This window comes from Heptranchias perlo, chromosome 5 (genome assembly GCF_035084215.1).
Source record: "Heptranchias perlo isolate sHepPer1 chromosome 5, sHepPer1.hap1, whole genome shotgun sequence".
NCBI classification, from domain to species: domain Eukaryota; kingdom Metazoa; phylum Chordata; class Chondrichthyes; order Hexanchiformes; family Hexanchidae; genus Heptranchias; species Heptranchias perlo.
Window position 1 is genome coordinate 101369065 of NC_090329.1, and position 14550 is coordinate 101383614.

The 14550-nt window shown below is 40.7% G+C and overlaps 1 protein-coding gene across 1 annotated transcript; it reads left to right on the forward strand.

Moving 5' to 3' along the window:
- Positions 1-4635: 4635 nt before the first annotated feature.
- On the forward strand, positions 4636-10392 carry zgc:153284 (uncharacterized protein LOC751696 homolog). Its single transcript, XM_067983875.1, has 3 exons — positions 4636-4787; positions 8261-8428; positions 10010-10392. Exons 1-3 carry the CDS (start codon positions 4743-4745, stop codon positions 10100-10102), a joined length of 306 nt encoding a protein of 101 aa, XP_067839976.1. The 5' UTR covers positions 4636-4742; the 3' UTR covers positions 10103-10392.
- The last annotated feature ends 4158 nt before the right edge of the window (positions 10393-14550 follow it).

Sequence of the window (14550 nt, forward strand, 5' to 3'; positions counted from 1 at the left end):
AAGCAGTCCAACACATTACTGCTGTTGTTGCTGAGAAAACAGATGTCTTTCTTGGAGTTCAGGGCTACCCTGTCCCACAGTGACTGATGACCTCAGGGTGATTCCTTCAGACTCCGGGTAAGCACCAATATAACGAGGTTCTTAGTGTCACCAGAATTCTTGTAGAGCAGACAATTGGCATTCTGAAGGTATGCTTCAGGTACCTTGATAGATCTGGGGGAGTTCTTCAGTCCAGTCAGTATTTCAGTGAGATAAATCTTTTTTGTTTAATGGATTAAGATTTTGTCTTCAAATGCAATAAATTTTGGTGGTTCTTGTGACCTTTTGCTTGTTTTCAACAAATGTACTTATTCCAGTGGGATAAAGTTTTTTTCTTTAATAGCTTAACTTTTTATCTTCAAATCCAGTAAATCTTCTTGGTTCTCCTCAGTTTTTGCTTGTTTTCATCAAATGAACTTATTTCAGTGAGATAAAGCTTTTTTTGTTTAATGGATTAAGATTTTATCTTCAAATGCAATATATTTTGGTGGTTCTTATCGCTTTTTGCTTGTTTTCAACAAATATACTTATTTCAGTATATATTATACTCATACTATGATGGTGTGTTCCATGCTGAATAATGTAATTGCTTGCAGGAAGAGGTTGCACAGGAGAACCTTTGCCAGTTGCAAGTCATATGGACATCGAGGTTCTAACTATCCACCCCCCATGGGTGGGTGTCTCAAGGCTGGTGTTCTGGAGGAATAGAGTGAATGACGACATCTGTATAAAGCAGGGCGTTTTATGTGTTTGAATGTTCCATCCTTCCTTAGTTAAGTGATTTGTTAGTACATACATACATATATAGCAAGACCCGGTGGCCCCCACAATAGAGGGTCTGTCGCGGGCTGCAATAAAACCATTAAGCTATGAAACCTATAAATATGGAGGGGGAGGGCGAACAGCCAGCTGTCGTGGTGCACATAGGCACCAACGATATAGGTAAAAAAGGGGATGAGGTCCTAAAAGCAGAATATAGGGAGTTAGGAGGTAAATTAAAAAATAGGACCTCAAAGGTAGTAATCTCAGGATTGCTGCCAGTGCCACGTGCTAGTCAGAGTAGAAATAGGAGGATATTTCAAATGAATACGTGGCTAGAGGAATGGTGCAAGGGGGAGGGATTCAAATTCCTGGGACACTGGAAACGGTTCTGGGGGAGGTGGGACCAGTACAAACCGGACGGTCTGCACCTGGGCAGGGCCGGGACCGCTGTCCTAGGAGGAGTGTTTGCTAGTGCTGTTGGGGAGGGTTTAAACTAAAGTGGCAGGGGGTTGGGAACCTGAGCAGGGAGAGAGAGGAAAGCGTAACAGGAAGGGACAGAAGGTATGGAGTAATAGATAAATTGTTAAAAAAGGAAAAAGCAGGAACTAAGCGTCACAAAACAGATTTGAAAGTACTTTATCTGAATGCACGTAGCATTCGTAACAAAATGGACGAGTTAACGGCACAAATAACTACGTATGGGTATGATCTTGTGGCCATTACAGAAACATGGCTGCAGGGTGACAACGACTGGGAATTAAATATGCCAGGGTATTTAACAATCAGGAAGGACAGGCAGGAAGGAAGGGGAGGTGGGGTGGCTATGTTAATAAAGGAAGGAATCACTGTAATACAGATAAATGATATTGGGACAAAGCATCAAGATAATGAAACAGTTTGGGTGGAGATAAGGAATAATAAGGGGAAAAAAACATTAGTGGGCGTAGTATATAGGCCTCCTAATAGTTGCAACTCTGCTGGAAGAAGTATTAATCAGGAAATAGTCGGGGCATGTAATAAGGGAACAGCTATAATTATGGAGGATTTTAACTATCATATTAACTGGACAAATCAAATTGGGCAGAGCAGCCTTGAGGACGAGTTCATTGAGTGCATCAGGGATGGATTTCTTGAGCAGTATGTAACTGATCCTACTAGGGGGCAGGCAACCTTGGACCTTGTCCTGTGTAATGAGTCAGGATTAATTAATAATGTCCTAGTTAAGGATCCCCTTGGAACGAGCGACCACAACATGGTTGAATTCCATATCCAATTAGAGGATGAGAAGGTTGATTCTCAAACAAGCGTACTGAGCTTGAATAAAGGAGACTATGATGGTATGAGAGCGGAATTGATTAAAGTGGACTGGGAAAATAGATTAAAGGGTAAGACGGTACATGAGCAGTGGTGTTCATTTAGGGAGTTATTTTACAACTTTCAAAATAAATATATTCCACTGAGGAAAAAAGGGTGTAAAAGAAATGACAGCCATCCGTGGCTAAGTAAAGAAATCAAGGATAGTATCCGACTAAAAACAAGGACATATAAGGTAGCCAAACTTAGTGGGAGGATAGAAGATTGGGAATTCTTCAAAAGACAGCAAAAAGTAACTAAAGGATTGATTAAGAAAGGGAAGTTAGATTATGAAAAGAAATTAGCAAAAAATATAAAAACAGATAGCAAGAGTTTCTATAGTTATATAAAAAGAAAAAGGGTGGCTAAGGCAAACGTAGGTCCCTTAGAGGATGAGACCGGGAAATTAATGGTGGGAAACATGGAGATGGCAAAAATGCTGAACAAATATTTTGTTTCAGTCTTTACAGTAGAGGACACTAAGAATATCCCAACACTGGACAAACAGGGGACTCTACGGGGGGAGCAGCTAAATACGATTAAAATCACTCAGGAGATGGTACTCAGTAAAATAATGGGACTCAAAGCGGATAAATCCCCTGGACCTGATGGTTTCCATCCTAGGGTCTTGAGGGAAGTGGCAGTAGGGATTGTGGATGCTTTGGTGATAGTTTTCCAAAATTCCCTGGACTCAGGAGAGGTCCCGGCAGATTGGAAAACTGCTAATGTAACACCGTTATTTAAAAAGGGTCGTAGGCAGAAGGCTGGAAATTATAGGCCAGTTAGCTTAACATCTGTGGTGGGTAAAATTTTGGAGTCTATTATTAAGGAGACAGTAACGGAACATTTAGATAAGCATAATTTAATAGGACAAAGTCAGCATGGCTTTATGAAGGGGAAGTCATGTCTGACAAATTTGCTTGAGTTCTTCGAGGATATAACGTACAGGGTGGATAAAGGGGAACCAGTGGACATAGTCTAGTTAGACTTCCAGAAGGCATTCGACAAGGTGCCACATAAAAGATTATTACTTAAGATAAAAAATCACAGGATTGGGGGTAACATTCTGGCATGGGTGGAGGATTGGTTATCGAACAGGAAGCAGAGAGTTGGGATAAATGGTTCATTTTCGGACTGGCAACCAGTAACCAGTGGTGTTCCACAGGGGTCGGTGCTGGGTCCCCAACTCTTTACAATCTATATTAACGATTTGGAGGAGGGGACCAAGTGCAACATATCAAAATTTGCAGATGATACAAAGATGGGAGGGAAAGTAGAGAGTGAGGAGGACATAAAAAACCTGCAGGGGGATATAGACAAGCTGGGTGAGTGGGCGGAGATTTGGCAGATGCAATATAATATTGGAAAATGTGAGGTTATGCACTTTGGCAGGAAAAATCAGAGAGCAAGTTATTATCTTAATGGCGAGAGACTGGAAAGTACTGCAGTACAAAGGGATCTGGGGGTCCTAGTGCAAGAAAATCAAAAAGTTGGTATGCAGGTGCAGCAGGTGATCAAGAAAGCCAACGGAATGTTGGCTTTTATTGCTAGGGGGATAGAATATAAAAACAGGGAGGTATTGCTGCAGTTATATAGGGTATTGGTGAGACCGCACCTGGAATACTGCATACAGTTTTGGTCTCCATACTTAAGAAAAGACATACTTGCTCTCGAGGCAGTACAAAGAAGGTTCACTCGGTTAATCCCGGGGATGAGGGGGCAGACATATGAGGAGAGGTTGAGTCGATTGGGACTCTACTCATTGGAGTTCAGAAGAATGAGAGGCGATCTTATTGAAACATATAAGATTGTGAAGGGGCTTGATCGGGTGGATGCAGTAAGGATGTTCCCAAAGATGGGTGAAACTAGAACTAGGGGGCATAATCTTAGAATAAGGGGCTGCTCTTTCAAAACTGAGATGAGGAGAAACTTCTTCACTCAGAGGGTGGTAGGTCTGTGGAATTTGCTGCCCCAGGAAGCTGTGGAAGCTACATCATTAGATAAATTTAAAACAGAAATAGACAGTTTTCTAGAAGTAAAGGGAATTAGGGGTTATGGGGAGCGGGCAGGAAATTGGACATGAAGCTGAGTTCGGATCGGTCAATGCCCTGTGGGTGGCGGAGCGGGCCCAGGGGCTGTGTGGCCGGGTCCTGCTCCTACTTCTTGTGTTCTTTAGATTTGTGGTTGGGATCAGATCAGCCATGATCTTATTGAATGGCGGAGCAGGCTCGAGGGGCCGATTGGCCTACTCCTGCTCCAATTTCTTATGTTCTTATATGTGCAGTATGCTGGTCTCACTTTCTGAGTTTGGCTTTCTAAAAAAAAGGGAACCTATGCACTCGTATTGTACAGCAAGGATTCGCTTGAGGAAAACTTATTTAATACAAAAATGTAAACTTTAAGATGTATTAGTAAACCCTCCCCCTCATTTTCCAGCAAAGCAAATTACTTGCTTACGTTGTATTTTACTGTTTGAAAGCAGGAAGAAGGGCGAGGCTGCAGCTATATGTGTAAAAGTGTCGAGGCGTCGAACAGTGCAGCACTGGCTTGAGTCCTGAATATATTCGACTGAAGTCTTAATCCTTACTATGGGCATCACTGTTTACTACTGTAGCATCACTACAACCATTGGGGTATTTATTGAATTATCTGCTAACTATTTTGCTTTTTTTTTTGATTGTCCTTTTTTGGAATTTAAGCCTTGTGTCCACTTAACAGTTGTAAACTTTGTCTACATATTGTGTGGTTTTGCTCGCTTTGAAATATATCGATCGGGTGTTTCTTCTCATTGATAGTGAGACATAAAAAATATTTAATGATAAAAGGGGAAGAACAAGTATGTGGAATGATTAACAGGATGAATATGTTTTGCGAAATACTAAATTATGGAAATAACTATTTTCAAATTAAAATAATTCATAACTCTAGAAATAATTATCTATCAAAGTCAGTGGGAATTCTTTGACTTCCGAAAAGAGCATACAGCAAAATCAGACTCTTTATTTCACGGTGTAAACGTTTTATTTGTGTTAATACAGATTGTGTTGAGTGACGCCACAAAATATTAGGTAAGGGTATTTACTTAACAAGTATGGAGCCCAGCAATAGGGTGGCTTTCACTGTGCAGATCTTAATTGTTATGAAACGATCTTCTTCTGAGATATATATATATATATTAGTCTTTATTTTAAACTTGTTTGATGAAAGTGAGCAGTAAGTCAGACGGCGTGGTGATATAGATAAACCAGAGGGACAGGTATTCGTTTAAAATGAATTGATTTGCACTTGGTGACAACACGAAGCAACTGGCTATAAACTCAGATTTTCTTCTATCGGGGTAGTTTTATACCAGCGTGGCTGGATATTAGGGTATTTGGAAGCGTGCTCTTCACACCCGATTTTCTTGGGTCCGCTGATTAGTAGCTGGAGGTGCAGATTCCGATAGAGGTTGGGTTGTTAAATGGACAATTACTACAATAAACGTGCTGTATAATTGCAAGTTAATGTAGAAAAAAAGCCCTAAGGCATCTCACCGAGGCTTAAAGAAAAATGAACGCCTAGCCGAAGGAGAGATTAGGAAAGGTGACTATAAGCTTGATCATAGAGGAGTGTTTTAAGAAGAATCTTGAAGGAAGATAAAGAAATGAAGAAGTATAAGCGTTTAGGGAAGACCTAGATGACTGAAGGAATAGCTCGAAGGGTGGTATGGGATGTGCAAGAGATTGGAATCAGAAGAACTGAGATTTCAGTGTGGGGTTAGAGCTGCGGGAGATTATTGAGATAAAGAGGGGCGAGGCCAAGGAGCAATTTAAACACTAGGATGAGAATTTTAAATTTGAGGTGTTGGGAGATTGTGGGTCAGTTTGTCAGTGAAGATTGGGCTAATTAGCAAGCAGGACTTGGTTAAGGATAGGATACAAGCAACAGAGTTTTGGATGAGCTGAGATTTATAGAAGAATGGGAGGACAACCAGGAGAACATTGGAGTAATTGAGTCTGGTGGTAGGGGTGGAAACAAGTGATGTTAATGGAGTTAGAAGCAGGATATGGGGTCAGAAGTTTAGCTCAAGGTTGAACAGGATGCTGAGGTTGCGAACCGTCTGGTTTAGCCTGAGACAATGGACAAGATTGGTATGGAGTGGGTTTGTAAGGGTGATTGCAGAGTTTGTGGTGCGGGCTGAAGATAATGGCTTTGCTCTTCCCAGTGTATAGCTGGAGTAAGTTACAGCTCATCCAAGACTGGATTTTGGGCAAACAGTCTGACAACACAGGCTGTGGAGGGATTGAGAGCAGTTGATAGAGGGGCAGAGCTGGATTTATCAGTATGCTTGTGAATGATGTTACCAGAGGGCAGCATGTAAAGGCAAAAGGTGGCTCCTTGGGGGACTTGGTAGCAAAAGAAGCCATTGCTAGAGATGGCTATGACCTGATAGTAAGGTGTGGAAAGAGTGTCAATATGAACTCTTGGTGGGGGGTGAGAGGGGAGAGAGGAAGAGGAAAAAGTGCCAGCTTGAACAGGAGGAGTAGCAGGTTAATTGGGTTGGAGGAGGAAAAGTATGATAGAAAGTGCTAGATCAAAGGGTTAAAAAATAACAGTTGGAAGTGAACTAGCTTTTTAAATCAGTGGTGCTATTAATAAGTGTTTGTGATTAGGGTTGGGTATACTGTTCTTCAAGTGGATTAGCAACTCACTTTATAGGTCCCTAAGTGGCTGCTGTTCTAGTGTGCACCTGGCCTACCTGAGCTCAACCATTAGTGGCATGCACAGTGCAGTCTCTGAGAATTGCATGAACTGGAATTGTGCGTGACTTATTTGTCTGTTTTCTAAGTCAAAGAGGGTCCAAAATCCTGGCAGAAGAGAAATAAAAGTACTTTTAAAAACACAAAATGTAAAGTATTACTATAATTGTAGCTTTTGGCACCTCAAAAAAAAAAATGCTCTACATTATTAGACTCTGAAGGATAAATTTTACAAATGAAAACAAGTGACCAGTGGAAACTCACAGGCAAGACCAGGACCGAATATATCCAGAACCCAACCTAATTTCTGGCCCTTCTTTGGAACTCCTGGCAGAGTTATAGTGGGAATGTCCCAGAAGGACCACAGATTTTTGGCTCAGATGTTTTACCTGTCAGTTTTCAAAGGAGCACATGACTTGTGTACTGATTTTAATATATAGAAGATAGATATGGCCATGTCATAGACTGATTTCCTGCAGTATTCCTCATGCCTTCTCCAAACCTTTAGCTCTTGCTCCCCCTTCCAGTAGTGCAGTGTTTTTCCTTTTTAAAAAAAAAACCTGAATCTTCTATTTAAAATGTTCTTTTTCTTGGTCTTTGTCCTGGTTATCTTTTATTCCTCTATGGCAGCTTTTTGTTTTTTTTTTCTATTTCAATGTAATTTTCTGGAAATTTTCTTAGTATCATTTTTTGTAACTTCCTCTAGAGAATTCTGTGTTCCTCCGATTCGGGCCTCTTGTGCAATCCCCACTTCCTTTGCCCCACCATTGGCGGCTGTGCCTTCAGCTGTCTAGGACCTATGTTCTGGAATTCCCTCCCTAAACTGCTCCCTTTGCAACTCTCTGCTCCTTTAAACCTCTCCTTAAAACCTACCTCTTTGACCAAGTTTTTGGTCACATGTTCTAATGTCTCCTTCTTTGGTATGGTATCAATTTCTTTTGTCTGATAACGCTCCTGTGAAGTGCCTTAGGACGTTTTACTATGTTAAAGGTACTATATAAATGCAAGTTGTTAATGGTTCCTTATTGACTTGCCTTTGTTAACACATTGGAATTACACCAATACACTAGGAAATTAAAAGGGACTTTTGTTTGATCTCAGTAAAGCGGGTATATAAAAATAGTGCTAAGGGGACACTAAGAAATAGGGTGGTTATATACTTATTACTGACTGTAAAGCCCTACCAGCAGTGATTTGTTAATAATATACCAAACTAGTTATTTATTGAACTCATCAGTGTGGAAATCAAACATCACTCTGGCTAGGTCAGCCTTCAAATTGTCTGAACTCTACTACCAAATATTATAATTCTGCACCTATAATGATCAACTAATATTGATAGCATATTTTTTTTTTAAATTTTGTAGCTAGATAAGAACCAACGAGAAATTATTAACACTTTGAATGGAATGCAAATACCCTACAAATTGCTGGATCTATCAGCGGATGCAAGTTTGAAAGATGAAATGAGAGCGAAGGTGGGAGATCCCAAAGCGATGGCACCACAAATATTTAATGGAGACCAATACTGTGGGGTAAGTTGGAACCTCATCTCCTGAATGATCATCTTGTGTTTTGTTGATATATTGGTGATTGCTTGTGCAGTCCGCTAGGTACAGAGGACATTAGTAAATTGTAGTCAAGTAGGAATCCTGCATCTTAGATACATAGAATGGCCTGAAAATCAGCAGGCCACAATCCAACATAGGGACTGGGATAATTTCCACCAGTGCCCTCCAGTACTGACCCTGCTGGAGTTTGTGGAATCATCGAGAGGGTGCCTTATTTCCATGGGGCTGTGGTACATTGGCCATTACAGACACATCTCTGGCACCTGCCTGCCTCGATGAGGCTGGAAAATCTGGTGCGTGCCATTTATTGAGGTGGGGAGGGGTTGCCTGGACCCTAATCCCTTCCCTCCAGACTCCTCTGTGCATCCCTGGGTCCCCTGTGCAAATGGACTGATCCAATAAAAATATTCTAACCATATCATTGGAGAGTTCAGGCTGTTCGATTTACCTGGACCTGCCCTCAGTGGGCCCACTTCCGCTCATCTGGTGGCCAATACGTCTCATTTCACTCGATGTACCAGCCTCCAGATTTATGCTGGGTCACATTTGAACTGGGGAAGCAGGAACTCCCAGCGTAGTGAGTCTCATTTTTTTAAACTCAGTGGCTAAATGCTCGATGTGATGCGTTCCTGAACCGTGTAGACCAGGAAAGATTAGATTGGATGGGTGGATGATGGAAATGGAATTGAAGAGGTATGGGAACAGGGTGGGTAAATGTCATTAGAACTATTTGCTCGCATGGAGTGTAATGGGTAATTTTAGGACTGATATTAGGAAATTCTGCACAGTGTTCAACATGTGGTGTAAACTTCCAGATAGAATAATGGATGCAAAAACTCTGGAATCATTTTAAGAAACAATTGGATGCTACAATGAGGGGAACATTAGGATCTCTGTGGTTGGATGTGCTATCGTTTGTCTGCGCTGAGTTAGTGGATGTCAGCTCGGGCTGTGGTAAAGGCAATGCAGCATTCCTCATTGTTGTTACAAAAGTAAATTAGCCAGGATTCCCACTACAGATCACTGAGTAACCCCTGCTCAATGTGTCAATGAGTAAATTTCAAGTGAGGACAGCACTGTGGTTGACCAAGGTGTCACTACCCTCTAGGTGGATAAATAATCTCCACCTCCCTTCCCCCACCCCCGCCAGCAATCTGCGGGTGGGTAAGTAGCATGTCGAAACTTACTGTCAGGGCTGATGTGCATATTGGCCATTTGTGAGAGGTACGGAAAGACCATAAGACCATGAGAGATAGGAGTAGGCCATTCAGCCCCTCGAGCCTGCTCGCCATTCAATGAGATCATGGCTGATCTGATTTTTACCTCAACTCCACTTTCCTGCCTTTTCCCTATATCCTTTGACTCTGATCAAAAATTTGTCTAACTCCCTCTCCACAGCTTTTTGGGGTAAAGAATTCCAAAGATGCCCTATGCCTTAAGTGTAACTTAAGAAATAGCCAAAAGGAATGGGGAGATAAATTGGGGAAGAAAATGGCGAGTAAGAAAAAATAAATAAAATGTAGACATTTTGAAAATATTTTTCAGGATTATGATGCCTTTTTCCAGGCTATGGAAGCTAAGAAGATACAGCAGTTCTTCAAGGTGGATAACTTACAAAATAAATTGACAAAGGAATAATCCACAGAATCTAAGATGCACATATAAGTTTAACTTTTTAAATCCTGCACATGCAGTTTTTAAAAAAAACATTGTTACTATTATTTCATTACTGGCTAATTTTCCTGAGGAACCACAAATGGTGTAACAGTACCAAAAGCAACCTTTTCTTGCTCCAATTATGGGTGCTCTTACTGTTTATTAATTTTGTTGAAATTGAAAGTGTTCATCATTGTATACAATAGTGCATCTTTTGTAAGTTTTACAAAATGTATAAAATGCAACAGAAAATAAATTCTGTTTTCAGTTTTTCCTTTTCTCAAAGTTATTTGTAATATTATGATTGCTTATTAATCTTGACTGCCACAATAGAGAGGTTACAAGGACAACTGGCATGTGAAAAAGAAAAAACAAATCACATAGTGGAGCAGGGAATTTTTTTCTGAAGTTGGGGTTAGGGCATGTTGGTTATATTTTCCCTTGCTTACCAAAAACAGGAGAAGACTTTGTGAGCAGGTCAAAAATAAAGATTAAACAATGTGGCTTTGAAATGTGCACTTCCTGAGACAGCAATTTTCTTTAGGGAGAGATTGAGGAAAAAAAAATGGCAAATAGCAACACATTCTGATTGTTTAATGTTTTTCACCCAGTTCACGAGCCACTTAACTGGTATAAATGTCAGAAGATCTGTTAATCCATCTGTGTATAGTGCAGTTTTCTTGTGAAGTGTGTCAAATGTCAATTTGCCCAGGAATCATTGCATTTCCAGGCACACATCCACTCTCTTATAAATGGAGTCAATACAGCACCATATTGATGAACAGTGTGAATTCACTAACGCCTGTATTGCAGCAAGAAGAAAACAGATCCCATCCCTCTTCCGATATGTCCTCTCAAGCTCAACCAGACAGCATGTAATCTTGGCGTTCTACTCAGCCCTGATCTTATTTTCAAATGCCACATCCATCCCCAAGACTGAGAACTCATACCTCTGAAACATCACTCATCTCCTACCTCACTCACCCCTACCTCATCTCACTGCCACATCCATATCTTTGTCGCCTCTAAACTTAGCTTTTCCAATACCCTCTTACCCATCAAAGACTCTTTATCCACATCCTATCCTGTACTAAGTCCCACTCACCTATCACTCCGATATTTGCCAACCTCCACTGACTCCCTGTCCTTCAGCTTATTTTGATTTTAAAATCCGCATCCTTGTCTTCAAACCTTGCTTTTTCATATCCTTGCAACTTCTTTCAACTCTGCACCCCTGCCGGCACCCTCTCCAGTTCTGCTCCACTGTAGAATGTTCCCTGCTCTCTCCGCTCTACTATTGTGCCACTTTCAAAATGCACAAAAGGCATCTAGCGGAGATTACCGGGGAAAGAAGGAAAGAACTTGCATTGACATAGTGCCTTTCACGACTTCAGGATGTTGCAAGGCACTTCACAGCTGATCAATTACATAAATTTCCATAATCAGCTTATTTCCTTAATTATTCAGTTTCTATTGAAGCTTTGGCCTTATGCAGGCTGATGGGAGGATGGGAAACATGCAGTGTAGGTTAAATTTAAAGATATGGTACAACATAAAGGTAACTGGCTGCATAGGGTATGAGGGATTCATTGGAACAACTAATGGAGCAAAAAAAGCACAAAAGCATACTTTCCATTGTTTTGACACTTTAAGCCTTCATTTCTGTATTGAACAATTGCCTAGTAATCTAGGACATCCATTGTACTGGGGTGTATAGATGCGTCCATATGCTGGCAAATAGCAGGGACATTGAGCTCCCAACTCCTGCTGGTACGAGTTTCCTGTGCAAAACTACTGGCATTATGCACCATGTGCAAGTGATCTGCACCCATACTTCCTGTTAGTTATCTACCAATTACATTCATTTATGTTGCAACTGACCTGAAAATCCACCCTTCTGTCTGAGTCAAAAGAACCAAGATATACTAGGTTTAATCTCCCTGTTGTTGCTCCAGCCCCAAGGATCAAGATGTGAATGATTCATTTGTGGATGTACAAGAATATGATTTTTAAAAATTACAAATTTGTGCTCCTGGGTTAGAGCCTCGCCTGCAAGTAGCACGTGAGTGTGAACCCAGGTTAAGGTTTTTGGGCTAGGAAATCTCGCAGGGTCAGCTGATTCTCACAATCTTCCCAGAGGGTGAAGTTTTGCAGTGGAAGTACAAATTTGTAAAATTTGTGTATCTATGTGTAATCATATGAAGATAAAAAGAGAATCAATAAAGAAGAAACAAAATAACACTGCAGACATTTGAACCATGCAAGAAGGCATGCTGAATTAGCAGGAGGGAAACCCAATAAGGACTGTTCCAATACTGGAGATTGTAGGTAAGAGTTCTGAAATAGACTCCTGACTTTAAACATTATATAAATGGAACTATTTTAATAACACTAATAATGTTGCAGAGTTAATTGCTAAAAAGGAAAGATGCAAATTAGTTTTATCCTTCAGTTTTTTAATCATTTTTAATCCTCATTACAAAAAGCCACCCTAACCCAATGGAACAACCGCCTTAAGAACATAGGAACAGGAGTAGGCTATTTAGCCCCTTGAGCCTGTTCTGCCATTCAGTGAGATCATGGCTGATCTGTGACCTAACTCCATGTACTCGCCTTAGCCCATATCCCTTAATACCTTTGGTTGACAAAAATCTATCAATCTCAGATTTAAAATTAACAATTGAGCTAGTATCAACTGCCGTTTGCGGAAGAGAGTTCCAAACTTCTACCACCCTTTGCGTGTAGAAGTGTTTCCTAACTTCACTCCTAGAGTCCTGGCTCTAATTTTTAGGCTATTAGACTCCCCAACCAGCAGAAATAGTTTCTCTCTATCTACCCTATCAGTTTCGCTTAATATCTTGAAAACTTCAATCAAATCACCCCTTAATCTTCTAAATTCCAGGGAATACAACCCTAGTTTGTGTAATCTCTCCGTGTAATTTAACCCGTGGAGTCCAGGTATCATTCTAATAAATCTACGCTGCACTCCCTCCAAGGTTAATATATCCTTCCTAAGATGCGGTGCCCAGAACTGAACACAGAACTCCAGGTGTGGTCTAACCAGGGCTTTGTATAGCTGTAGCATAACTTCTGCCCCCTTGTATTTTAGTCCTCTAGATATGAAGGCCAGCATTCCGTTAGTCTTTTTGATTATTTTTTGTACCTGTCCATGATATTTTAATGATCTATGTATATGGACCCCTAAGTCTCTTTGGACCTCCACTGTTTCAAACTTTTCACCATTTAGAAAGTACTCTAATCTATCCTTTTAGGTCCAAAGTGGATGACCACACACTTGCCTACATTGAAATCCATTTGCCACAGTTCTACCCATTCACTTAATCTATTAATATCTGTAATTTTATGTTTCCATCTACACTGCTTACAATGCTGTCTGTCTGAATGTCATCGGCAAACTTGGATATGAGGTTCTCTGTCCCATCATCTAAGTTGTTAACAAATACAGTGAATAGGTGAGGCTCCAAGACAGATCCCTATGGGACACCACTAGTCACATCCTGATAATTTGAGTACCTGCCCATTATCCCGACTCTCTGTCTCCTGCTGCTCAGCCAATTTCCTAACCAGGTCAATAATTTGCCCTAGTTTCCATGAGCTTCAGCTTTAGCTAACAATCTTATGAGGGACTTTATCGCATGCCTTCTGGAAGTCCATATAAACAACATCCATAGACATATTTGTAGGTAAGTCCTGCTGAATTCATTCTCCATTTCTTTAATTTTGAAAGAAACATGATTTGTATTAATTATGCTCAAAATATAACATTTTATATCTTATGCTGAAGAAAACAGAACAACAAGGCAGAATTTTAATGTTTAAAGTAGTGTTTATAATTGAAAGACAAAACTTAGATAAAACAAGAGAGCCATAATTTGGTCTGCATGTTTAACGTATGTAATACAGGTCAGGTAAATGTAATTTTACATTATATATTAGCAGATCTCCTATGGCATTACTCATGATGAATAAGGGGGAGTAAGTTTAACCTAACCCGCCCAGCGGGTAACTGATTGCCCCCCCCCCCCCAATTTACACCCTGCTCCATTTTACTTTCCAATAACTTCAATGGGAAGTAAAATCAGGCAGGGTGTAAAATAGGCAGCCAATCCAACCCGGCAGGTTAGGTTAAAATGACCCCTTTAGAGTTTTTATAAGAACAAGGATGTTATGCAACATAGTGCGTTATAAATTGCTGCCTCCTAAGGATCCAAAATGATGTGCGTGTGACGTGCGCTGGATGCCCCTTGATAAAGGCATTTGCACACGCGCAGATAACAAACGCTGGTGGCATGTAAAGTAAGGAGAATATGTGTGTGCAACGCTGATTTAAAGGGACAGGTACGATTTTGGAACTCAACATACCAGCCAATGCATTGTCTTAACCTCGCACAGCTGAACAGTTCGTAAAC